The sequence below is a fragment of the Petromyzon marinus genome, chromosome 14 (assembly GCF_048934315.1).
Source record: "Petromyzon marinus isolate PM22_M1 ecotype Great Lakes invasive population chromosome 14, UKy_Petmar_22M1.pri1.0, whole genome shotgun sequence".
In the NCBI taxonomy this organism is placed as follows: Eukaryota; Metazoa; Chordata; class Hyperoartia; order Petromyzontiformes; family Petromyzontidae; genus Petromyzon; species Petromyzon marinus.
Window position 1 is genome coordinate 12,837,660 of NC_133680.1, and position 27,893 is coordinate 12,865,552.

General features: G+C 50.8%; 1 protein-coding gene across 7 annotated transcripts in view; it reads left to right on the forward strand.

Moving 5' to 3' along the window:
* The window catches only part of LOC116942311 (von Willebrand factor A domain-containing protein 5A-like), a 60,048-nt gene extending 54,771 nt beyond the window's left edge, over nt 1-5,277 (forward strand). For 6 of the 7 annotated variants that reach the window (XM_076067097.1, XM_076067099.1, XM_076067096.1 and 3 more), the window contains 5 exons: nt 347-418; nt 963-1,046; nt 2,256-2,362; nt 2,982-3,105; nt 4,100-5,277. In XM_076067097.1, coding sequence (XP_075923212.1) covers nt 347-418; nt 963-1,046; nt 2,256-2,362; nt 2,982-3,105; nt 4,100-4,173 — 461 coding nt within the window. In that variant the 3' untranslated portion in view covers nt 4,174-5,277. Of the gene's footprint in view, nt 1-346; nt 419-962; nt 1,047-2,255; nt 2,363-2,981; nt 3,106-3,220; nt 3,305-4,099 lie in introns of all 7 variants that reach the window. The other variant, XM_076067100.1, reaches the window with a different exon arrangement.
* Nucleotides 5,278-27,893: the final 22,616 nt, after the last annotated feature.

Consider the following 27,893-nt stretch of genomic DNA (forward strand, 5'->3'; position numbering starts at 1 on the left):
GTATAAACGAGTCGACTGTAAGGTCCATTAATTGAGAACGCGAATTCAGTCGGGGAAAGTGTTGCCGCTCGTGCTCCCAGAGTGCTCAAATGATAACAGCTGTGCGGCGTTGTTCTCAAACACCCGCATTCTTCCGAGGAGTCGTCCTCCTGAATTCTTCACCACCGCCGCCACCACCACCACCACGTCTATCGTCATAAAAATTCGCTTCAACCCAAAAACACATCTGAGAGCTAGGCTTTGTAATGCTTCACTGAAATTGGTGCACAGCAGAGCTATTGAGCAAATCATTGATGCTCTGTATTTAATGTTGGCTCGTGAATTTCTGCCATTTGTATCCCGGCAGCACCTGGTTCAGAGCTCTGCTTGAAACGTCGTAAATCCTGCATGCCAAGAATATCCAGTCTGTCCCTTGAAAGTAAGTGGCATCCAAACTTGTTTTCACGTTCAAATTAATTTTTTTTTAGACTCAACAGCTACCATCGTCATCAGCCATGATCGAGTCATATTCACCCGGGATTGAGTGATCAGATTGGCATAATCATGGATCAGATCAGATCGGTTTGGAATCGAATATGCTCTGACTCGGATGTGCCAGTGAAACAAAGGGGTATTTTGTGACATGCCGACTCCAGAGGACATGGTCAGGAGAGGCCACGGGTGCCTGTCGGCCGCAGGGCGTCAAGACGATGGAAAAAACAAAACACAGAAAAGCCAAGTTACATTTTAAATCGGCTGAAGAAAAATGCTTTTCTCATTGAATTGAACACATACGGGCATTTGGAGAGACATTTGAACAGCTATTACACACTGACAAAATGGATCAGGTTGATGCCACGACTTGAATTGATGCCAGATCGTAAGACCAGCACGTGGGTTTCTTTAGTGGAAGGCAGTAATGGCAATTCATAATAATACACGGTGAGATGTTGATTGTATAACTTGTTAATTCTTTCCTGTAGAAAGATACAGAACAGGATCCCAGGAAATGTCACCGACCTCTCCCAGTTGGTGCAGTATAACAAGGCCTGCCTGCACTCAGATGGGTGAGTAAGGCAAATTCGGGGCTGACCTTCTTGTTCCTGCACACATGACGTGTGTCATTTGATAAAAACACAAAAACACTTTGTTAGAGAATTCACTGATAGTGACTAAGCCATGCAGTCAAATATATATTTCAAATATATATATTTGAATGCATCGCAAAAAGCACGAACAAATCAACTTGCAAGTAGTATTAATGTAAATGTAGAAATTAAATATTTGTTTCAAATATCTTAAACCAATTATATAACCTTGTGATAATGGGTTTTTCCCTTTTTTCTGGCAAAAAAACAGCTGTGTTCAGATGTTAAAACACCAAACTGAAACCTTTTGCAAGGAATCATGTCTGCATTGACCACAATTCTTGTGATCAGAATGCAAACAAAAAAATACTCTGATAGTATATATGCATTGTCTTTGAAACTGATTGGTCCACACCAGAGACAGCTTTCTTTTGAGCCTCGTCTAAAACGGTGTAAAAGGTTTCAGTTCGGTGTTTTAATATCTTAACACCTGTTTTGTTACCAGAAAAAATGGGAAACCCCTATTAGCATATTTTGGTACTGGAAAACGAGGTTCCATGATATATAAGTTGTGTTGAATGATTCGCTTAATCAGGTAAGTAAAATAATTATAAAGGATCATAAAACACCCTATTTAGCCCTGTTTACACTGTCTGCTGACTTCTACACTCCACTGTACAAGAGTTTATACTGTTTACACTACGCGTTCATTTCCCGATCAACCAACCAAATTTCTACACTCCACTGTACGAGAGTTTATACTGTTTACACTACGCGTTCATTTCCCGATCAACCATTCAAATTTCTACACTCCACTGTACGAGAGTTTATACTGTTTACACTACACGTTCATTTCCCTATCAACCATCCAAATAAGCCTGTGCAAGCGAACTATGTCGAGTAAATACGTGACGCCACTGTAATGGATGACGTAACATTCCAGCTGGAGGTTTCTTCTTCCATCAGAATCGTTATTTATCCTGGAGGAATCCTTTGACCAGCCGCCTCGCCCCGACATCCTAAAGTCTGCCGCACGTGGTAGCGCGACATCACTGGCCTCGCCAGCCTTCACAATAAAACTCTCCCCTCCAAGAGGGCCACCGAGACTACCATGGGCACGGTCTGCTGGGTCAGCTAATGACGTTTTTTTGTTCTCTCTTTTTCTCTCTGTGTGTTCTACCATACTAGATCAACTAGTTTATTTGCAGCAGGCAGACGGATCGTGGAAGAGCTTGGAGCAGCTGGCGGCCGTGGTCCAAATGCCATTGGAAAACCTTCAGAGCGAGGCGCCAAAGGTGAGATTTGCAATGGGATTCTGAATTCACGAGTTTCGCATATTGGCAAGTTACTCAATGTATACTAATTCCCTATTCGCGACCTGCCGGACTCCAGTTTTTGCGAGTATACGTAGTGCCAGTCCACCGACACCGGGAAAGTGCGTGCAGGATGTTATATTTTAAACTGCCTGCGAAGATTAGACACACCCCCTCGGCTGCCCACTTAGTCCTCTTGCGGAAATCCTCTTCCGAACCCGCTATCGTGCATTTTTGCTTCATGTGTAGTCACAGTGGGGCAAGTCGTTGCCCAGTGGGGAAAGGCATTGCCCAGTCGGACAAGCAGACATTCAGCCTCGTTTTAATAGCGCTCAGTGCTGAGGTAGTCTTTTAGGTTGCAGTCGGTGGATCCCAGTGCGAAAGTAGTGAGCAAAAGGTTGATGTAATCTGCGTAGGAGGGGTTGTTGTCCTTCATCACAGTGGCAGTGGAAGAGCTGCTTGGCGGTGTTGTGGATGAGGTGGTGTTGCCAGTGGCGGCCGGTGGGTAATTATTTTGACGCGACCAGGAAGCCTGTGAGGATGGGGGAAGAGGCAGAGGGGGGTGTTTACATCCTACAGCAAAATCTCTGTTCTCCGGCAGGGCATGGCGAGCGAGGTGTGGGCCACGGTGCTGGCGCTCGTTTGGCTGCAGTCTGAGGCTGCCGAGCAGAAACTCAAGTGGGATCTGCTCGCCAGGAAAGCCTCGCTGTGGCTCAGCCAGCAAGGTAACGCATCGGAAGCTCGTCTCGTTAATGCATGTGTCAAGGAGTTCCAGTAGGCTATTTCTTTAAATTTTATTTGACCAGGTAAGGCCCACTGAGCTACATTGCTCTTTTTCAGAAGCGACTTGGCCACACATTATAGCTCAACGAAGTGGCTTTATCACGTGGACATTCATAGCAACAAAATAATCCGTTTGACTCGGTGAGTATTGATTGCTTAATTATTTACTTAATAGGGTTCTCTTTAGCAGTGTTCCTTACACGGGTGTGAGTGCACACAAACTCCTGACGCTCGCATGACACTGAGCCGCACGTTGCCAAGGCCCATTACACTGACGCTACGTTTCCACGGTGATTAAAAATCGTGAAATTCATAGCATCCTCCACAAATTCCACACTGCACAATGCGTAGACATCCAATAAATGTGTTGGACACTGAATAAGTCCAAGGACCTCTGTTGGGCCAAAATTATGAAAGCTGAGGACAACTGTGAAAATTGTGGCAACTGTGCCCAGTGATTGTGAAATGTCACATTAGCTGAGTTGAATAATACGACAAACTCAATTCACGACCAATATTATCCATAATAGAGGGTTTTGGGTTAATATAAAGAATATAAATACGTTGCTAAACCATCACCACCTGATACAGCCAATTAGTAAGGTTTGTCACGTAAACAAAACATGTCAATTCGTTACTAGTTCAGCACACCGGTGTGCTTGAGAGTCAACCCACAACATCTGCAATTCGAGTTACGACGTTTCGCCGGTAATTACAACCAGCCTCATCAGGCTGCAGCCAGGGTTGTGGAGAAATCCTCTCGTTTCAATCTTAATCTCTTTTCCTCCATACCTCAACAACAGCTTTTTACAGTTCTCGAGTGTGAACCCAGAACTTCAGAGACGTTGCCACCATGTGCCAAAGTGTAATTTGGGCATCAACCCCCCTTGAAGAGAGACACGCATGCGCTGCTGATGACCAATCGTGTCGTTTCAGGGATCGACAAAAGCGTCGCCGTCGAAGCTGCCAACAGAGTTCTCGGTTCGACTGTCAAGTCCTCTGACATTTAACGGCTAAGCATTGCACATCGAAGTGATTTACAAATTACATGCCAGCCTTCATGAGCATGGGCACACGCACGTAAAGTAAGATCTGGTTACTGTGTGCTCTGCTTCGTTTGCTAAACTACATATTTTGTCTATTTTCAAGTTAACTGAAATAAAAACTTTCAAACGGGATCTCAACTGATTAAATAGAGGATTTTGCATGCGAGGATCCACCCTGCTGTTAATTTTTTTCATGCCAATGATACACTTCTGCAATAATACCCGATGTCTTCTGGTTTGCATTGGGGTCTGTTATTTTTAGCGTGTCCTCGAAATAACGTGAGCTGAAATACCGCGTGCCACAAAATTGGATTTTTCAGGGGATCCCAATCATTTTAAAATGGCACCCCCAATATTTGAAGGGGGAACAGTGAGCCAATTAATGCTGATTTGTTATCTGCATCTCCACGCTGATCAGAAACATATCACGTTCCAAAGAGCCCCAGTTCAGTAATCGACTATGAAGTAACTCCTGTAGCAGTTGGTTGTGAGTTCCAGAATTGGATTGTGATTTTCAATTCTTTAAGGGCTGGGGTTTTTTTTTAATATAACTTTTTAGACGCATACAATATAAAACGCTACATATAAATAACATTACGAGCTGCAAATGACCCAAATGTGGTCTTTCATACGGCAGCCAAATTTATCCCATCAGTGGGGTTTTAACAAAATGAATGAGCCCTACAATTTGTGGATACACTGTACGCGTTGGCATTTCTATTTGTGCAATACGGCCATTGCAGTTACTTTTGAGTTACAGTTCAAAGTGATCACCCGCATAAAGTGTGAAAATGTTTGGGAATTGTAGTACAAGTTTACTGCTGCTGTTGTTGTTGTCTAGAATGCATAGTTTTACTCCTGCACATCAGTGGGCCACGTTCACACCTCGGTGAATGTTCCTCTTCATCTGATTTTTGGTTAAGACGTGCCAGGGCGATGAGTTTAGTTTGCTTCACATCAATATATGAATATGGCCCTCCTCAGGGCATCGTTCTGTTTGGTCTTCGTTTCGACTGTAATTGCTGTCCATGAAACTTAACTTCATGAATAAAAAAAAATCTACATTCAGTTACGGGTTTACTTTGTATACTTTGTATTTTACATTGTTGGAATTTTACGTTTTAGTAGAGAATGGGGAAAATATAAACGTATCGTTTGGGTCACTTCTCAGCAGATTACTCATGGGCGCCACCTCGTGTTTGTTAAAATATATATCAACCACACTTGTCATTATAGCTATGATGAAATACTCAATTCATACGCAGCCTTGGTGTCACCCATTTAATTATAGTAAATCCACAAACGTGGAACAATAAAAGTGTATTCAGCAAACCTGTCAACCCCTTATCAGTGCCTACCTTATTACAGGCCAATTCAGACCTTATTGGTTACCCCGTGCCCTTATAAATCTCAACGTTCATCCTACAAAGTTCCATCACAAGGGAGAGAAATTACAACAAATAGACAAAAACACGTTTTTGCCCTTATTGAAATGGCTGTACACCGTATGGTCCTGAAGACTCAATTTCTCTGTGCAAGAATCCAGGTAAATCGTATGGGGTGACAGGTATGTTCTCAGTCTTTTTCTGCACGATATAATCTCTTTACATTTACGTACAAATTCCTTCTCTAGCTCCGCACACTTACCCTTGGTCGAGGCAGCCCAGGCACAGGATTCCCATTACCTCCGGTGGCTGGGACCGTCCCACATTGACATGCTAATCTCTCACATTTACATTTACGTACAAATTCCTTCTCTAGCTCCGCACACTTACCCTTGGGTTAAGCCCACCAAAATCCGATATAAACTCTTGTTGCAGCAGCTCTTTCTCCTATGTCAGCAGTTCTCATGCTGTATCTGTTCCACCTGATGACGGTCGCTTGTGTTGCAATCGAAACGTCGTGATTTATTTTATTTTATACCTACGTGACTTTACCGAAAGAACCAAAGAGTATAGATATAATCTCTCCTAAGATTATTCGACTGACTTTTCAAATATCCTCTTTGTTTTTCTATCCTGAAACGGATCCTGACAGTGGCTGTGGAGGTCTACCCATGTGACACTAGTTTTGTTTGTTTGTTATTCGTCTCCTCAAACATTCCGGCACGGGTGACAGAATTATGTGGGGGACGCGGGTCCCCGGCTCAACCTCCGGGGGAGGGCTGATCTCGGGAGGGCTGCGGGCTCCGGACTCCTCGCTCGTGTGAGAGCCGCCGCTACTCAACTCCACGCTCGCGGGGAGAGGGCTGCCGCTCTCCGGCTCCTCCTCGCACCGCAGCCCCTCTGGCCCGCGGGTCCTGTTTGTGGGGCATAGCTCGGGGCTGGCGTACGGCTGCCTGGAATCAATCCGTCGCTTCTCAGCCACTCAAACGCGACGTCTCCGCTCACGCAACCCCGCGCGCCACTCTCACGCGCTGAACGGGGGGTCAGGGGTCAGAGGGCAATGACGTCCTTCGCACACGCGTTGCTACCGAGGACGGGAAATGGAGATTGTTTAAAGGGCTGCGGGGCGGGGATTCGGAGTCAGTTTTAGAGCGACACACCAATCGCACGCGTGGGACGGGGGGTCGGGGGTCAGAGGGCATGGACGTCACTCGTACACACGTAGCCGATTGGGGGGGGGTTGTATTGGAGATGATTTAAAGGGCTGTGGGGGCAGATATTCGGGATTGGTGTTAGCCCGCACGCAGCAGGGCGGGAGTCTGGGGTCACAGGACGAAGCGCTCACTCGCCGAGTCCTTCAGGCGCGGCGTTTCTTCTACCGTGACACTGCGCGCCGAACACACGCGTTACGGCGAGCGCACACACCACCACGCACTTTCCTCGCGCTCGTAGAAACCACACGAGGCTGTTATCGATCACGAACGATTTATTCCCGCCGTGTCTACGAGCTACTATTACCCGAATCAGTCTGAGTCAGCAGGGCAGGTCTAACCTATCTCCCGATGGTCTAAACCCGATCTACCTCGTCTACTTGGAATTAAACTCCCCAGGATCTTACGGTAAATCCCAACTCTCTCTTGCGTACTCACGGTTCGGCTCGGATGTGTGGGAAGCCGTGGAGAGGCGAGGCTGCAGGAAGTTCCCGCCGGGAGCGGTGCCTGGCTGTGCTGAGACTCGTCTCACGGACGATCCAGTGGCCGGCAAGGTGACTACTCCGATCCCTGACTTGCGAAGACCACGACTCCCTTATCAATGAGAATTCGGCGCTGATCCGCTGGCCTTCCCGACCAATCAGGTGGCTTGGATTTCCCGCCACTCTCCCCGGACCGGTGCACTCTCAGACGTCCGTACTTTACCTTCTACATCAAAAGGGACGACCGCGGGGCTGCTGCGTTGGTGCACAAGCACATTTGTCCTACCAATCAGAGGGCCGGCCCTGTTTTCCCGCCGTTCGTGGCTCCGCCCCCTACCTGCCTACCCGTGTGTGTTGTGGGTGTTTTCTACCCGCGGTGGCTCAGCAGCCCCGTCGTGACCACGTGATTACAACCCAAGTCACGGCGCCGCGGTGCGAGTTAGCCTCGGGGGAGATCGCCCAATTCCCTGGTCACAGGAAACCGTGAAGATAAGTCCCATGAGAGGGCTTCTGTGTGAAAACCTGTCGGCCAGGTGACCTCCCCTCGGGGCCCTATGTGGAGGTGTTTGTGTGTGTGTGTTCATGCGGGGGCTCTATGTGGGTGTGTGTGTTCATGCGGGGGCTCTATGTGTGTGTGTGTGTTCATGTGGGGGGTGGTGAGGGAAGAGCAGCATCGGCCCCGCGGCGTCGCGGCCACGGCGTCGGCAGAATGGCTTTGCTGCTGCGGCATCACAATTACACCTCGGTCAAGGGGTGACCCTGGGATCCCAAACTCTTGCGTGTGTTGCCTTGTTGGGAACGCATCGATGGTAGAACCCAGACCCACAAAATGATGGCCAGATCCTTAAGACTTAACCCACACTGAACTCAAATTGAATCCATCTGTCGGACCTTCTCAAGGCTTTGCAATTCAAGAGCTCTGCCCGGCTTCATTGAGACTTTGCTATTATTAAGTATATGATTCTTCCACATAGCTCCTTCCACTTCTAGTTAGTATCTTCAACTTCGCTCCTCCACTTCCACATCGTAGCTCAATGTGACTGGGCCTGACGCTGCCTATCTACCCAGCAATTTATTGTAAAGGAGATCACAGGCTGACAGAAAAATCAAAGGATGTGGGAACTAACGTGATACAGGGTTCTTATTCAACTTCGTTCTGTAAGAGGTCATAGGGTCACGACAGAAACAGAAGCACAAGTGGTTCTGAGGGCAACACTAAATGTTCAAAGGTCCTCCACCGTGAGAATGGCCGGCCACACGATGTCATGTTCACGCCACAAACACCACACTGCCCACTCCTTTGTAGGCGAATCCGAGCAAACAATGTGTTGTATTCCCACCCACAACATCACAGACAGTTTATGTACTGTATGTTGAACTTCTTTCGCACAATACGTAGCCAACCCATGCTAATCGGAGGTGTGAGGGAAGGATAACTAACTAAACACAAAAAGAAGTTTTAAAGAAATTAGTTTTCAATCTGGACGATTTAAAAGTGCATAGCTCAGGTGGCTTCCTAATATCGCAAGAGCGTCTCAGACGGCCGCAGAAGCACGATACGCTGACCGTCTTTATTCCTCGAGGAGCCTGGTATGATTGCGCTCTGCCTTCTGAGACAGGGATCAGTAACATGATCAGTAACATGATCCCTGACGAGGAAGACTGATAAGGTGTGCAAAGATACGTGGAGAGATGCACGCTTGGAATTTACTGCACATTGTGAAGAAGAGGATCGCGGGGATTGGAGAACACGTGCAATTTAGAAACTTGCCAGGGGTGGCCAACATGTAACAGACCAGGTGCCAAAACATTTCCCCGTGAGTTCTGCAAATAAGCAAGTGTGTATATATGTATAAGTGTGTATATATTGACAGTAGTATCTTCTACGTAATGCCCCATGCGGGAGATTAAAGAGCCGCACATTTTACAAAAGACGCCAGATGGCCACCTCTGCATTCTTCAAACTATTGAGAGTATACGTTGGTCCTGGGCAGGACCTGCCACGACGGCTGGAGGTAAATGGCCGTGCTCGAGATGAACGATGGAGCGGGAGCCAAATTAATAAAAGGCACCCAAGAAGACGCACACCGAGAAGATGGGGCGACAACATAAGCTCATGTAGAGCGGGGCTGCGGTGGAGGCCTTCATTCAGCAGTGGATGATTGACCATGGCCGGATGAGGAAGATGTGAATGAGTTAATCTCGTGTTACCTGCACGGCCTGTCATGCCGCCATCCTCCCATGCCTCATAGCGGCAGCGCGGGGCAACGTCCCCTTCATGCCCTCCTCGCCTACCCCTGACTCTCACATTCTCACTCCCTCGCCTTACTCTCCCCACCTCTCTCTCACTGTCTCTCAATCACTCTATCACTCCCTCTCTTTCTCACTTCCTCTCTTTCTCTCACTCACTTGATGCTTCCGGAGGGCTGCATTACAGGCGTGCATAAACAACCGCCGTTCACGAAATGGCGGTGACCTCACCACGTGGCTTGTGCCAGGCAAAGGTGCACTTTGAAGGCTCGCTGCTGGCAGGAGGTCACGGAACAGATCCAGGTGCCATAGGTTGACCGACTCAGATGACTGGCAGATGCACCAACTGTGCTCTCCACTGCCAACTCTGCGTTTCAGTGGCCCAGCGCTCCGTTCTTGTGAGCGTCGCTCCACTGCCCCCCGTTGTTGCTGGATGTTCAGAATCAGAATCAGAAAGGGTTTTATTCGCAATGAAAGCTCGCACAGACAAGGAATTTACTTTGGCAGGAAGGTGCATACATTCAACATATAGTAATCTTAAATCTAAAATAAGTGGTATACAAGTCTAACTATACTAAAGGTACAAAGTCTAACTAACACTAAGGGGCTAAAGTATGTAAAATTTTGAATAAATATTGAATCAAAAGTAGCTATAAGATACAATCTAAAAATACAAAAAATACAAATAGGGTAAGAGTGTAAATATGGCAAGGTGGCATTTTGTAGATAAAATGTTAAAGTTAATGTAAGCCCTTGGCCTTGTTGAAGAGGCCAGCAGTGGATGGGAAGAAACTGTTTTTGTGGCGTGCGGTTTTGGTCCTGATGGACCGCAGCCTTCTGTCGGAGGGGAGTAGCTGGAACAGAGAGTGTCCAGGGTGGGAGGAATCGGCCACAATCTTCCTCGCTCGCCTCATGGTCCTCGAGGTGTGCAGGTCCTCGAGGGTTGGTAGATTGCAGGCAATCACCTTCTCAGCAGTGTGGATGATACGCTGCAGTCTGCTCTTGTCCTTGGCAGTGGCAGCAGCGTACCAGACGGTTATGGAGGAGGTGAGGATGGATTCAATGATTGCTGCATAGAAGTGCACCATCATGTCTTTGGCAGGTTGAATTTCTTCAGCAGCCGTAGGAAGTACATCCTCTGTTGAGCTCTCTTGGTGATGGAGCTGATGTTCAGTTCCCACTTGAGGTCCCGGGAGAGAATAGTGCCCAGGAAGCGGAAGGACTCTACAGTTTTGACTGGGGAGTCGCACAGGGTGATGGGGGTGAGTGGAGCTGTATTCTTCCTGAAGTCCACAACCATTTCAACTGTCTTTAGAGCATTTAGCTCTAAGTTGTTCTGGCTACACCAGGTCACCAGGTTGCCAGCTTCCCACCTATAGTCAGACTCATCCCCACCAGTGATCATCCCAATGAGGGTGGTGTCGTCTGCAAACTTCAAGAGTTTGACGGATAGATGATTGGAGGTGCAGCTGTTGGTGTTCAGGGAGAAGAGCAGTGGTGAAAGGACGTAGCCCTGAGGAGTTCCGGTGCTAATGGACCTGAAGCCAGAGACTTGTGTTCCCAGCTTAACGCACTGCTTCCTGTCAGACAGGAAGTCTATGATCCACCTGCAGGTGGATTCGGGCACGTTCAGCTGGAAGAGCTTGTACTGAAGCAGGGCAGGGATGATGGTGTTGAAGGCAGAGCTGAAGTCCACAAACAGGATCCTGGCGTAGGATGCTGGGGAGTCCAGATGCTGTAGGGTGAAGTGGAGGGCCATGTTAACTGCGTCGTCCACAGACCTGTTGGCTCTGGAGGCAAACTGAAGGGGGTCCAAGAGAGGGTCTATGATGGCTTTGAGGTTTACCAGAACCAGGCGCTCAAAAGACTTCATTACCACAGAGGTAAGGGCTACCGCTCTATAATCATTTAGTCCTGTTGGCCTTAGCTTTTTGGGCACAGGGATGATGGTGGAGGACTTGAGACAGGCTGGTACATGGCATGTCTCCAGGGAGGTGTTAAAGATGTTGGTGAACACCGGAGATAGCTGGTCAGCACAATGCCTGAGGGTGGCTGGAGAGACAGAGTCCGGGCCAGCTGCTTTTCGTGGGTTCTGCCTCTTGAAAAGTCTATTAACTTTTCCCTCCTCAAAGGATAGAGTCGTCTCTGTAGTAGGGGTGGGAGATGGGGCCTCTTGGGTGGGAAGGGGTAGTTCAGGACAGTCCAATTGTCTTTCAAATCTGCAGTAGAACTCGTTCAGGTCGTTGGCCAGGCGGGAGTCGTTAGTGGTGTGGGGGGCTCTGGCCTTGTAGTTGGTGATCTGCCTGAGCCCTCGCCAGACAGAAACAGAGTCGTTAGCAGATAACTGGTGTTTTAGTCTCTCTGAGTACAGTCGTTTAGCTTCTCTCACAGCCTTGCTAAACCTGTTCTTCGACTCCTGGAATCTGTCTCTATCCCCACTCCTAAACGCTTCTTCTCCAACCTCAACCTTCTGAGCTTTGCTGAGAACCAGGGCTTGTTGTTGTTGAAGTTCACCCTGGTACGTGTTGGAATACAGCAGTCCTCACAGAAGCTGATGTACGACGTCACAGCCTCTGTGAGTTCATCCAGACTATTGGTAGCAGTCGGGAACATATCCCAGTCAGTACAGTCCAAGCACACCCGCAAATCCTCCACAGCCTCACTGGTCCACTGTTTAGATGTCCTCACAGCAGGTTTACAGAGCTTTAGTTTCTGCCTGTATGCAGGAATCAGGTAGACCATGGCATGGTCAGAGTGTCCCAGTGCTGCTCGGGGGACGGCGTGGTAGGCTCTACTGACTGTAGTGTAGCAGTGATCCAGAGTGTTCCCTTCTCTGGTAGGGCATTTAATTAATTGTATGCATTTGGGGAGTTCGTGGCTGAGATTACCTTTGTTAAAGTCGCCAAGTACGATAACCAGCGAATCTGGATTTGCTTGCTCCGCACTCAGAATCTGGTCGGCGAGCATGCGTTGGGCCTCTTTAAGCTGAGGACCCGATGGCAAGTAAACTCCGACCAAAATGAGCGACGCGAACTCGCGAGGCGAGTAGAAAGGTTTTCAGTGTATAAAAAATGATTCAAGGAGCGGAGAACAATTTTGCAGAATCACTGTGACATCTACACACCAGCCACTGTTGATGTAAAAACAAATTCCACCGCCTTTCATCTTGAGAGTGCTATGTCACGATCCGATCTTACAAGAAGGAATCCTGCCAGTTGTAGCGCAGTGTCCGGAATCAAATCACACAGCCATGTCTCCGTGAAGCACAAAACAGAAGATGAAAGAAAGTCTCTGTTTTCACCATCAGTAGCTGAAGTTCGTCCATTTTGTTGCACAGTGAACGTACGTTGGAGAGGAAAAAGCTCGGAAGCACTGTTCGGATCCCGCGTCTGCGTAGTCGTACGAGAGCCCCCGACTGTTTACCCCTTGGGCGGCGTTTCGCTGCTTGAGCAAAGCCTAGCGCGGCTTTGACTAGAATGCCCACTAATTCTGCCGCTGGAAGCAGAAAAGTGGGAAATAAATCCACAGGCGTTGTTTCCCTGATGTTTAAAAGTTTGTATCTTGTTAAGGAACTCCGAAAATCTTGGCAAAACACTGAATTGACAGACAAAACAAGACAAAACAGGGCGCACCGACCGGCTGAGGCTACCATCATCGGCGCCATCTTCTCACCAGCACGGGTGTGCTGAACAGCAGGCCTCTCTCACCAGCACGGGTGTGCTGAACAGCAGGCCTCTCTCACCAGCACTGGTGTGATGAACAGTAGGCCCCTCTCACCAGCACAGGTGTGCTGAACAGCAGCCCCCTCTCACCAGTACTGTTGTGATGAACAGCAGGCCCCTCTCACCAGCACAGGTTTTGCTGAACAGCAGGCCCCTCTCACCAGCACGTTTGTGCTGAACAGCAGGCCTCTCTCACCAGCACGGGTGTGCTGAACAACAGGCCCCTCTCACCACCACGGGTGTGCTGAACAGCAGGCCCCTCTCACCAGCACAGGTGTGCTGAACAGCAGGCTCCTCTCACCAGCACGGGTGTGCTGAACAGCAGGCCTCTCTTACCAGCACTGGTGTGCTGAACAGCAGGCCCCTCTCACCAACACGTTTGTGCTGAACAGCAGGCTCCTCTCACCAGCATGGATGTGCTGAACAGCAGGCCCCTCTCACCAGCACGGGTGTGCTGAACAGCAGGCCCCTCTCACCAGCACGGGTGTGCTGAACAGCAGGCCCCTCTCACCAGCACAGGTGTGCTGAACAGCAGGCCCCTCTCACCAGCACGGGTGTGCTGAACAGCAGGCCCCTCTCACCAGCACAGGTGTGCTGAACAGCAGGCCTCTCTCACCAGCGCGGGTGTGCTGAACAGCAGGCCCCTCTCACCAGCACAGGTGTGCTGAACAGCAGGCCTCTCTCACCAGCACGGGTGTGCTGAACAGCAGGCCCCTCTCACCAGCACGGGTGTGCTGAACAGCAGGCCCCTCTCACCAACACGGGTGTGCTGAACAGCAGGCCCCTCTCACCAGCACAGGTGTGCTGAACAGCAGGCCCCTCTCACCAGCACAGGTGTGCTGAACAGCAGGCCCCTCTCACCAGCACGGGTGTGCTGAACAGCAGGCCTCTCTCACCAGCACGGGTGTGCTGAATAGCAGGCTTCTCTCACCAGCACAGATGATCAAGCAAAACAAGACAAAACCGGACAAAACAGGGCGCACCAACCGGCCGAGGCTGCCATCATCGGCGCCAACATTCGATTGTCTCCATCTCCCCGGCAGTGGGGTCCTTGACGAGCCTCCTCCACGGAGGCCGATCTTGACACCGCTGGTACCAGGCACGCAGCGTAGCCGCCAACACCCACACATTCGGGGTGACCCCCCTCGTGCTAGCGATGCCAACCACCGCATACAAAATTATTTATATTTGTGTGTTTCGGTTGCTCGGCCTTTGCATTCTTTAACATCGGGCTGGCTACTTTGCAACTCAGCTGAATTTCCCAAGTTGCGATAATGCAGTTAAATGTCAAAAATATAATTGGAATATTTATTCATATTGGAGGAATCCGATGAGCTATAAAGAAATTTTTCATAGATGCTAAGTACGGGCAGGTCAGAACGTTGCAACAAACAATACAAAAACACGATAGGAGTGCAAAGTATAGGAAAGGTAATAAAATCACTGAAAAAGGATACAACTAAAATACATGTTTTTAATCTTACCAGGTAAAGCGCATCTGAGCTCTTAGCTTCTTTTTTAGAAGCGACCTGGCCACAAACGATAGCTCAACGAATTTGTGCATGATCATATGGACATTTATAGCAGCAAAATGTCAAATTCAAGACAGGAACGACCCAAGTCTCATGTCACGGAACGGCCCCAGAAGGGTTTTGACAGAACCATGTGAATCGGTGACGTGCCCCGTTCACTTCAGGGCAGTGCCATGGCCCAGCAGTCGCCGTGCGCCTGCCGCTAACTGCAGAGATTTGCGGTTCAAAATCCAGCTGCCGCCCCGGTGCATGAACCTTTAAATTACGGCGCCGTCTGCTTAACAGTAGACGTTAAAGATGCTGTGACCGTTATTCGCAAGAGTACAGTCTGTTCTCCTATGACGCGTGTTTTCATAACGCAAATTGGATATAACGCAATGAATGTGTAGTGCCGTGAATTCACTCGGACGACAACCGTCTCTTTTTCCGCCGTCACTTTTATTCCATCGTTCCGTACACACAGTAATTCTCTCCGTGCTCCGCCAACTCGGACACTCCGATTTACTTCAGCATCGTCCGTGCATCCCCTTCCACACACATTGTCCCTCTATCTCTTCACACACAGTGTCTTCCCTTCCACACACAGTGGTTCGTATTCTATCTCCTCACACACAGTATCGCCGCTATCTCTTCACACGCAGTGACGTCCCTTCCACACACAGTGGTTCTTCTTCTATCTATTCACACACAGTATCCTGTCTGTCTATTCACACACAGTGACTCCATCTATCTATTCACACACAGTGACTCCATCTATCTCCGCTAACGCTGACTCGCCCTATCGCTATTTACTGTCTTTGGGGTCCGGCTCTCTGTCTACTCTTCCCTAACATTCCAGCTGTCTTCTTCGTATCTCTTCACCTCTCGCCAACAACTGCCCAGCAACAACTCTCCAACAACAACTCCCCAGCCGCAACTCCCCTCCATTCAAACCACTTTATCCCCTTTTGCATTAGCCTTAATTAATTGCCACGTGGCTCGCTGGCCGTTTTCCGCCAGCTCGCACCTGTCCCCTCCATCAGACATCCAGACGCCACCACTTAACACTAACAGCCTCTCGACCAATCACAGCCCTCGTGCCACGACTCCCTTAATTACTTCGGGTTGTTTACGCCACCCGCGACTCGACCACCTGTTCGACCTCATGTGACCCGTTCTCCTTGTCTTACTGTATATGGCCAATTCCTATGCGTATTGTTTACTCCACTACATCACTCCCCCCCCGTGATGAAAGAACCTAGCCGTCCCCGGCTACGAAATACTCGAATTGGAGTAGTGGAGTGAAGCAGACGGAACGATGACAACATATATACATAACGCATTTGCAATATACAACCATTTTGTACAATCACGCAACGACACGCACACAACACCTTTATACAGAATTCCCAACCCCCAAAGTCAATGTAACATATTCCTCTTGGAACGGGTTCCCGCTGCCGGTCCATCTCCCCTGCACGGGATACCCTGCGGTAAGGGAGGGCCTCGCTCGTCTTGCCAATGAACCCTGCGCTCATCCCTGTCCCAGCGACACTCAGCTGGCGGGGCTGTCCGTCATTCACGGTCGGGACGGCCATTGGTCCGGATCTGTGGCCATTCAATCGGCGTCCGGTCGGTAACCCTGCCCAAAAAGGGCGATCCTGCAGGCACACGGTGGGCAGATCTCTGGGACACGCGCACTTGTGACCTCCCCACAGTTTCGTTGGACACATCCATTACAGGCCGCTCTCGGATGGGGGATGACGCATCATATGGTAACACAAATTTCTTCAGGCGCGACGGGTGAACAAACCATGTCCGACGACGAATTTTATTTGCACACTCTGATCCTGTAAAACTTCCACAATATCAACGGGCCCCTGCCAGGGGCGGTGAAACTTCGGGGCCGTTCCCACCGGCATCATGGGGCAGTGCAACCAGACTTTATCTCCAACACTCCACGGCTCTCGTGGCCACTGCCTGCCGAACAATCTTTTGTTAGCGGCTTGTCGTCGTGACATATTTTGCAATGCAGCCTCTCGGGCTTCTCTTAGATGGTCCAAAGCCACCTGCATCGGAGCAGGCACCGTCGTAGATTTCTCCCGTTTTCGAATTCCCAATTTCACAATAGCCGGCGCTTCCGGTTCCCATCCATACATCAGAAAAAATGGCGAGTACCCCGTTGAGGCATGCGGGGCCAATCTATACGCGGCCAGAGTCGCTACAACATGCAGATCCCAATCATCTTGAGGGGTGTTTACTTGGTGACAAAGCATGGACGTCAGCGTCCTATGCAGCCGCTCGACCATCCCGTCAGTCTGCAGGTGGTATGGGGACGTCCGGATCTTTTTGGTCCCCAGCGAGTCACACACGTCCTTAATCAATTTCGATGAAAAATGTATGCCTTGGTCAGTAAGCAACTGTTCCGGGGCCCCCTTATCTAATATGTATCCATTCAAGAAAGCCTCAGCAATCGACGTCGCTGACTGGTCTACTAGCGGCCATGCCATCGGCCAACGAGTTAAGTATTCCACCCCGACGAGCAAATATCTGTGCCCTCGGGGGGTGACGGGGAACGGACCCAAAATATCCAGTGCCACAATTTCGTTCACTCTCGAAACTTGAATCGATTGCAAAGGGACACGATATGGCCGTGCCGGCGCTTTCCTCCTTGCACATTCCTGGCACGCTTTTACATGCTGTTTCACATCGTTAAACATTCCCGGCCAGTAAAATTCACTCCCCACCGTCAACGCGGTCTTCTTCTCGCCCGGATGAAGCAATTTCTCATGTACCTCGTTAATAAGTTTCCCCCGCAACACTTTCGGGACAACAATACTAAATTTTTGTGCTTCTACATCCCAGCGAACAAGCAACCCCTCCGTTAACATAAAAAATGGGCGATCCTCCGATCCCCTTGAACGAGAGGCACGCAGCCTCATCCTGGTCAGCGAGGAATCTTGCACCTGCAGTTGATTCCACTGCTTCAATGACAACCCCAACAGTCCAATTTCTGCTCCAGGGATTATCCCTGGAACCCCCGAACCCTGCTGCAGCGACCGTTTGCGGAACCTCCTGCAGCGGCGGGCCGCAACGCAGCGAGCCCTCTTTGCACCGACATGTCTCAGCCGGTCGTGGCAACCTCGACAAAGCATCTGCGTTTACATGGTGCGTCCCTTTCCTATGCTGGATCGTGAAAGAGTACTCCTGAAGGGTCTCAATCCAGCGAGCCATTTGCCCCGACGGCTGATCCACGCGCAGCGAGTACTGTAGCGCCGCATGATCAGTGCGGATCAAAAATTCCCTGCCGTATAGATACGGTCAGTACTGGCGCACAAAATGGACAATCGCCAATAATTCCCTACGCGTTACACAGTATTATTGCTCCGCCGGCGATAACACCCGGCTGCCATATGCCACCACTCTCTCGACGCCATCAACCATTTGTGGCAAAACCGCGCCTATGCCCGTATCACAGGCATCCGTGTCAAGTATAAATCGCTTCGTAAAATCCGGGTATCCCAACGGCGGTGCGTCCGCCAGTGCGGCTCGCAACGCTTGAAACGATTTTTGTTCAGCAATCCCCCATTGAAACTTTACACCTTTCCCGGTCAGCGTATGCAATGGTCGAGCAATCATGGCAAAATCCTTAACGAACCGCCGATAATATGACGCAAAGCCCATAAAGCTACGCACTTCCCCTGCTGTTTTCGGCACTGGCCATGTACGCACACAACTCGTCTTTTCCGGATCAGTGGCCACTCCTGACGCACTAACGACGTTGCCCCAAATACTTCACCGATTTTCTCAACAATTGGCATTTCTGTGGTTTAAATTTCAATCCAGCGCGCCGCACTCTGCCAAAAACGGCGCGCAGCCGTTGCAAATGTTCATAGAAATTCCTACTGAAAACAATCACATCATCTAAATATATCAAGCATGACTCCCACTGCAGGCCCGACACTCGAGTTCCATTCATCGCTGGAAGGTCGCCGGCGCTGAGTGGAGTCCCATCGGGAGGACGTTAAATTGATACAATCCGTGTGGTGTCCAAAATGCCGTTTTAGGTCTTGACTCTTTATCCAGGGGCAATTGCCAAAAGCCCGACAACAAATCGAGGGCCGAAAAGATTCTGGCGCCGGACAGGGCATCCAGCGAATCATCAATTCGTGGAAGCGGGTACGCTTCCGCCACCGAAACTTTATTCAATTTCCGATAGTCAACACAAAATTGCATGGTTCCGTCACGTTTTTTAACGATAACAATAGGGGCTCCCCACGGGCTGGATGATGGGGCGATAATATCCTGCTCTAGCATTTCATCAACAGATCGCCGAATACATTCTTTCTCAAGAGGACCTACACGATGCGAATTTAACGTGATCGGGGGTGCGTTCCCCGTGTCAATACGATGCTGCAACAACGTCGTTCGACCCACGTCGTATTTCCCTGAACTGAACACATCCTTCAATTCCACTAGCAACGCATGCAAACTCGACCGTTGCACAGGCGATAACTCTGGGTTTTGTTTGTAAAGATCCCTTAACCATTCCGGATCGTTCTCCTCCCTTGACAACATTTCATCCTGTCCCGTAGCAAAACATGTTTTTGTTTCTGGACCCGGTGCACCGGTTGCGTGCGCCAACATAGTGCCCCCTTGAATAACAACCTCTTCGTGCCCCGAATTTACAATTTGAATGAAGGGATCACAATAAGTTGGTATTATGGTCAAAGCTCCTACCACGGTGGACATTCTCGACACAGCATTTGAGGATGTCAACAGCACTCCCTCCTGTAGCTCATCCCAAGGTAATTCCTTCTTTAACCGCAGTGGTACCAATATTTGCGATGCCGGCGGGACGCGCACAGTGCGGCTCACCACGGCCTGCACCATAGCGTTCGCCACCGCAAATTTCGAAGGCGTCCCCAAAAATTTAATACATTTCCCCGACGGTAATTCCAAACAACCTTTTTCCACTGAAATCTTAATTGGCATCTTTTGCAAAAAAATCCGTGCCCAACAAACACGGTACCTACAAACACAGACACAATTTCAACCGAGAAGATCGTTTCAAATTAAGCAACCATTGGAAAGATGTTCTAAATCGAACTAAACATTACACTAATTTCAATGGTACAGTATATTTTTCAAGTAGTGGTACCCCAAACTTTCGCAGCTCTTATAAATTCGCTTTTCACACCATCAATAGGTAAACTCCCCCTCCCCCCCCCCCCCCCCGCGCCAAACGGCAAGTCCACCGGCACGTACACCACCTCTTTTCTAAAATCGGCCAATCAAATGCTAATTTTTATGCTAATTTCTTTGTCAGGACACCTTGTTGCTCGCACACAGCTTAAAGGTCTGCGGTCTGAGCGTGGTTGTGTTTCGCTAAATTCTCCTGTTTGATTTGTACTAGGTGCCTCGGTGAATGTATATGCTCTGACTTTAACATAGCTATTTCTGTGACCAGTTACAAGCTAATCACTCAGCTATTTCAATGCTAAATTCTATGCTAATTCCTTTGTCAAGGGGTACCTCTGCGGATGTGTATACTTTATTTTAGCTATTTCAATGCTAAATTCTATGCTAATTCCTTTGTCAAGGGGTGCCTTTGCGGATGTGTATGCTTTAACTTTAACATAGCCATTTCTGTGACCAGTCACAAGCTAATCACTCAGCCATTTCAATGCTAAATTATATGCTAATTCCTTTGTCAAGGCGCTTTGTTTCTTCTCACACAGCTTAAAGGTCGTGAACTGAGCGTGGCTTTTTTCACTCCAGCGCTGTCCTCCAGACAGTCTCGTCCCTTCACCTGATGAAGGCCGCATGTGTTGTGGCCGAAACGTCGTGATTTTTGTTATTTTATTTTTTACCTATGTGACTTTACCCAATAGAACCAAAGAGTATAAACATGGTACCGCCAAGGCCGTTTAAACCAAAACACTTCCTGTCACAATAACCTCCCCAATTTGAAATGTCGCAACCACGCAGCCCATAATGCCCAAACTACCCCCGTTTACCGCTACACATGGCCCTTCCACTGGCGCTAACGATCCAGGCAACGTCGGCAGCGACCGAAAAGTTTGCAACGAAATGAGAGTTGCCGACGCCCCGGTATCCACAATAACCCGTACCATAACACCTTGAATACATGCCATCACATCCGACGATCCCGGCGCGGCCCCCAACACACGATGTACCAACGCGCCCCACATATCCCAGCCATGCGTACTATCCGAACCCGATGAATACGGTTGAGATGACGCAGATGAGTGATGTGGATAGGGCGGCCGTGTATTGAATGCATCTCGACTCACCCGGGATCCTTGGTCTTGGGGGAACCGCCTGCCGTAGTTGTTCGGCTCCAGCAGTCGCGGGCGAGATGACCCCTCCGCCCGCACTCGTAGCATGTCCGATGCACGCCGTCTCCATATGCCCCGGGACAACGCCGTCGGTCTCTGGTCGACACCCCGGCTGCCGCTGTCATCGGTGGTGCCTCGTCCACCACCACCGCCACCATGCTCGCAGCCCCGGCAGGGGTCGTCAGCGATGGCTGCGCTACCGCCGCCGCTGGTTCGTCTCGTATATCAAGGTTGACCTGTATGTTCCTGGCGATCAGCAACGATGACGCGTCGTCGTCATCATCCTTGTCCGGGAGCGACAAGACGACTTTCAGTTCCTTCGCCAGCTGTAACATCTTCTCTTGCAGCAAGGAGTCCCAGCCCTCCTCGTCCATCGCCGGGTACGCAACCTGGGCGAGGGCCAGCAAGGCGCTGAGAAATGCCAGGGGGGACTCCGTGGCCTCCCGTTTCCTCTGTTGAAATCGACGTTTGGCGACCGACCGCGGCTCGTAGACCTTCCTCATTGCCGCAATAGCACCGTCCAATGTTTTTCTGACAGCGGCAGGGAGTCCGTTAAAAGTCGCCAAGGAGTCATCATCCAATGCCGTCGGCAGTGCTCGTAACGCGGCACTCTCCGTCCAATTCAGGGACTCGTAAGCTGCACGGAATCTTCGTATGAATGCCGTCCAATCTCCCACTTTGGCCTCAAATCGTTGTACGTGTAGCTGTCGTGGCGGTCCCTCCGACCGGTCATCTTCGTCGTCAGAATCTTCCAACCGCTCCGGCTGAGCGGCAACCTCCGGCGGTGGACCCGGTACGGGTGGTTGAATGCGGTTCTCTGTCAAGAAGTTCTGGAATTCCTCCGACAACTTCTCCATTCTGGCCTCCCACTGGGTTATGAGGACTCGCCAATCCTCTGGCGATCCCGGGCCTTCAGCACCACCCGAACCGCTGTCACCGTCCGGAGTACTGCCGGCCATCTGGCCGGGCTGCAAATCGTCGTTGTCGCTGTCGCCGCCCGAGTCCATTGGCACATTTCTTTTCTTTGCCGCTTTCCTTGACATCGTGGCATGTTCCGTACTTTTTCTGACACGAAATGTAGTGCCGTGAATTCACTCGGACGACAACCGTCTCTTTTTCCGCCGTCACTTATATTCCATCGTTCTGTACACACAGTAATTCTCTCCGTGCTCCACCAACTCGGACACTCCGATTTACTTCAGCATCGTCCGTGCATCACCTTCCACACACAGTGTTCCTCCTCTATCTCTGCACACACAGTGTCTTCCCTTCCACACACAGTGGTTCGTCTTCTATCTCCTCACACACAGTTTCGTCGCTATCTCTTTACACGCAGTGACTTTCCTTCCACACACAGTGGTTCGTCTTCTATCTCCTCACACACAGTATCGTCGCTATCTCTTTACACGCAGTGACTTTCCTTCCACACACAGTGGTTCGTCTTCTATCTCCTCACACACACAGTATCGCCACTATCTCTTCACACGCAGTGACTTCCCTTCCACACACAGTGGTTCTTCTTCTATCTATTCATACACAGTATCCTGTCTGTCTATTCACACACAGTGACTCCATCTATCTATTTACACACAGTGACTCCATCTATCTCCGCTAACGCTGACTCGCCCTATCGCTATTTACTGTCTTTGGGGTCCGGCTCTCTATCTATTCTTCCCTAACATTCCAGCTGTCTTCTTCGTATCTCTTCACCTCTCGCCAACAACTGCCCAGCAACAACTCTCCAACAACAACTCCCCAGCAACTCCCCTCCGTTCAAACCATCTCGCGTTTTATCCCCTTTCGCATTAACCTTAATTAATCCACGTGGCTCGCTGGCCGTTTTCCGCCAGCTCGCACCTGTCCCCTCCATCAGACATCCAGACGCCACCACTTAACACTAACAGCCTCTCGACCAATCACAGCCCTCGTGCCACGACTCCCTTAATTACTTCGGGTTGTTTACGCCACCCGCGACTCGACCACCTGTTCGACCTCATGTGACCCGTCCTCCTTGTCTGTCTGTATGTACTGTATATGGCCAATTCCTATGCGTATTGTTTACTCCACTACATATACATACACGTGTGTGTGTGTGTATTTTACGTGTGAAAGCTTGGGTAATCCATCATCCAACAGTGGATTGAACATGGCAGCTGCGAATGATGATCTGTGGCGGTCGATGAATAAGGACACCCGCTGAAGTTAGCGGTGGCCGGATATTGAACTCATGTCACTGGATACATGGTGCAGTGTTGCTATCCGCTGCGCCACCAGTCCACCTCATACAAAGACTTTCGGCAGTGACGATAATCTGAAACAATTCCGGGCGTCCCCTAGGTCGACTCTGCCTCAAGTGGGTACCTGGTGCGGTGTGTAAACATCACCAATAGGAAAACAAAGGTGTCCAGGCGTGGTCCTGGCCACAACATACCCTCGTGCGCTGTTCCAGCCTTCAGAGCTGCTGCTAGTAACACTTCCCCAAACAGTCTGTTAAGGCTATGCAGGGGGACCTTTGTGTTTGTGGTTACGGTGCCATCGATGAGCTCCTCCGACAGGCGAGGCTGCGTTGCCCAAGCAGCTTCTGTTTGGCCGGATAGAAGGGGGCTAAACGAACGCAGCACAGCCTCGAGAAGAGCCGGGCCAATGTGGTACAGGAGGATGTGGAGCTGAGACTTGACGATAACCGCTACCAGCAGGGGTGTCAAGATCGTGAAGGAGGCGACTGAGAACTTGGAGGCGTTCGCTCTTCAGCAACAATGGAGGGCAGAGAGGCGACGCTCACAACAACTCATGGAGCGCCGTGTGGATAAAACGCAGACAATTGCCCCAATCACGTGACCTCGAAGTGCACCAAGTCTGGCACAAGCGTGGTGGTAACGTCACCTCTTTTTGCGCATATGAAGTTTGAATGATCACCATCTGTTCTTCAGAGACTGAGTAAGTAAGTACCTGGTGCGGTGTGTAACCACTGGGCCACTGTTCCACTCACACATTCATAAAAATCTGGCATCACAGGCACCAGAATGTAAGACGCACCCTAGATGGGTGGTGTGTCACATGGTGGGGAGATGGTTGGGTAGGTGTGTGTGAGTGAGTGTCGTGCTCCGCTATGAACCCGGCGACCGCGTTCAATTCTCACGGTCAACACCTGTGACGATTATTTAATCGGTGCTAGGCCTCGCATAGGTCGACTCAGCCTCAAATGAGTACGTGGTGTTTTCTGTAAATATCGACACTTTTTACACATCGTTACTGGGAGACAAAGGGGGTCGGGCGTGGTGCTACCTACCTACCCCTACTGTACCGTGCCGGTATTCATAGGTGCTCGCTAACAGTACCTACCCCAACATTCTGTTGAGGCGACACGGGGGATCTTTGTCTTTGTTTGTCAGTGTGGGAAGCAGTGGTGCAACGGTTGGCGTGCAACGATCCTGGCGATCCGAGATCGCTCATTGGTCAGTGGAGTCGTGACGTTGCACTAAGGGAGCGCGCCGATTGGTCGGCAGCGTGCACTGGGCTCGATGGCTGGGGCCGTGGATTGTATCATTGCAGAATGCCGCGTCACGGTCATGTGGCGATGAGCTGCTTTGGTGTCCTGAAGCGATGCTGCTTCCTCAAGCAAATTGAGTGAAACTGCCTGGAATCAATGTATCTTTGTAATGAATACGGTACTATATTTGGCACATTCAACATTATGATGAAATTAGGAGGCGCAACAAATAATGAATAGTGTGAGGTTCCTCAATAATCTGGATTTTGATTAAATAAATATGTATTGTACTTTGTCACTGGAGATTTCCCACGTCAGTCCTTTGTTGGAAATGTTTAAATATGTTTGACTTACAAAATGTGACATGCATTTGTAGGGGATGTCCGAGCCATCCTCACACACTCGCACCACACAGACACACAATCTCCGCACTCAACATCGCACACACCAATCACACGCAAAGGAATACACGAGAAAGGGGTCAAGGGCGCTGACGTCACACGCACGCGGCGTGCTCGACAGAGACGTGGATTAGGAAGGAGGTGGAGTTGGAGGGTTTAAAGGGGGCGCGGTGAGACGCGTGTTCGGGGTTGGTTTGAGGAACGAGTGTGGCTGTGGTTTGAAGAATAAAGAAGTGCTTTATCAGTCTCCGACTCCTCACATTCAACATCAAAGCAATACACTGTAATTATTCTGTTTGGTTACGAATCATTAACTTAAACGCAGCAGCATTTGGTTCACTTTTTGCACTAAGTCGGTGGCTCTGAAAAGAGCCTTTGTGGTGGAGTGAATCGCGCGTCGCCCGAGCGGATTCACTTCTTTGATTTCGTAGCATTGGACTTGGCCGGACTCTTCAGCACCTTCTTGGTCTCGACAGCTAACTTCAACTTATTGGGACTCTTGGACGCCTTGGCAGCTTTTTTGCTTCCATGGGAGAGTTCCAGGAAAGCAAAGAAGCAGCGGAAGTGGGGTCGAAAGTGATGGTTGGGGGTGAGGCGGATAGTGATGGTGCAGGTTCAGGCGGATAGTGATGGTGGGTTTGGGTGGATAGTGAAAGTAGGGGGTGAGGTGGAGGGTGGTGGGATGGAGGGTGGTGTGGCGGAGTGGGTGGAGGGTGGTGTGGAGGGTGGTGTGGGGGTGTGGGGTGTAGGGTGGTGTGGCGGGGTGGTGTGGCGGGGTGGAGTGGGGTGGAGGGTGGTGTGGCGAGGTGGAGGGTGGTGTGGCGGGGTGGTGTGGCAGGGTGGAGTGGGGTGGAGGGTGGTGTGGCGAGGTGGAGGGTGGTGTGGCGGGGTGTAGGGTGGTGTGGCGGGGTGGTGTGGCGGGGTGGAGTGGGGTGGAGGGTGGTGTGGCGGGGTGGAGGGTGGTGTGGCGGGGTGGAGGGTGGTGTGGCGGGGTGGAGGGTGGTGTGGGGGGGTGGAGGGTGGTGGAGTGGGGTGGAGGGTGGTGTGGTGGAGTGGAGGGTGGTGTGGTGGGGTGGAGGGTGGTTTAGTGGGGTGGAGGGTGGTGTGGCAGAGTGGGGTGGAGGGCAGTGTGGCGGGGTGGGGTGGAGGGTGGTGTGGCAGGGTGGGGTGGAGGGTGGTGGGGTGGAAGGTGATGGGGTGGTGGTGTGGTGGGGTGGACGGTGGTGTGGCGGGGTGGGGTGGAGGGTGGTGGGGTGGAGGGTGCTGGGGTGGTGGGGTGGAGGGTGGTGGGGTGGAGGGTGGTGAGGTGGAGGGTGGTGGGGAGTGGGGCACATCGTCATGGTGTGGGGTGAGGAGCATCGTGTTGGTTGAGGATGAGGAGTATAGTGATGGTGGAGGGTTAGGCGGATAGTGATGGTAAGGGGTGGGGCGAAAAGCGATTGTTGTGGGTGGGGAAGATAGTGATGGTGGGGGGATGGGCGTATAGTAATAGTTGGGCGTGTGGCGGATCGTGTTGGTGCAGGTTCAGGTGGATAGTGATGGTGAGGGGTGGGTGGATTGTGATGGGGGAGATTGAGGAGGGTAGTGATGGTGAAGGGTGAGGCGGATAGGAATGGTAAGGAGTGGGGCTAAAAGTGATTGTGGTGGGTGGGGCAGATACTGATGGCGGTGGGATGGGCGTATAGTAATGACGGTGGGTGGGGCAGATTGTGATGGTGGGGGGTTGGGTGGATCGTGATGTTGCGGCGTTTGTTGGATGGTGATTGTGGGGTTTGGGGCGGATAGTGATGGTAGGGGGTCGGGCGGATTGTGATGGTAGTGGCTGGGTTGGATAGTGATGGTGAGGGGTGGTGAATAATGATGTTAGGGGGGGGGGGGGGGCGGATAGTGATGGTGAGGGGTGAGGCGGATCGTGATGGGGAAGGGTAAGGCGGATTGTATTGGTAAGGGGTGGGGCTAATAGTGATTGTAGTGGGTCGGGCAGATCGTGATGGTGGGGGGATGGGCGTATAGTAATGGTGGTGGGGGGGGATGAGGAGTTCGTTGATGGTGGTGGATGGGGCAGATTGTGATGGTGGGGGATTGGGTGGATAGTGATGTTGCGGGGCTGGTTGAATGGTGATTGTGGGGTTTGGGGCGGATAGTGATGGTGGAGGGCACACCGAATAGTGATGATGGGGGTTGGGGCTTACTGTGAAGGTGGGGGGTGAGTGGATGGTGATGGTGGAGGGTGGTTTGGAGAGTGATGGTGGGGGGTGAGATGGTCGGGCAGGATGGAGGGGAGGCGGGGAGAAGATTTTCAGACGAAAATCTTCTCCCCGTGGCAGCACCTCTTCTTGCTGAGTGAAGGCCTCCCGCAAAAGTCATTATAATATGAGAGGTTGACTCACGGGTGGCCTCCCACTTCGTAGCCCTGCTCTTCAGCCACGAAGGAGGGGCAAGTCCTCTGTGCCCGCGTCATCACCCCCACCGGAGCTCGGGGACGCTTTGTGGGACGAGCCAAGCGGCTGCTGCTGTTGGGTCCAGCTGCTCTTTTCCATCGGCGTCGTTTAGGTGGCTTCATGGCTGCTTCCATCTCGAGGCAGATGTCCTTGACAGCCGCCGCCTCCCAGAACCCGACTGTAGGAACTGGCGCAGGGTCGACCTGAGACAACTGAGGCCCGCACAGGTCCAGGCAGCAACAGCAGCTGCACAGCTGTTCATACCCGAGCAGGGGCTTCTCGGCTGTCAGGAGGCAGGCGTCGTGGAGGAGTTGGTGGTACTCTGTTGACTCCGCTCCTTCAGCACAGGATTCTGGGGGATGAGTGAGACCTAGGGCACAGTGGGGGGATGTCATCAGCACTGGGCAGTACCTGGACAGTACCCTTAAT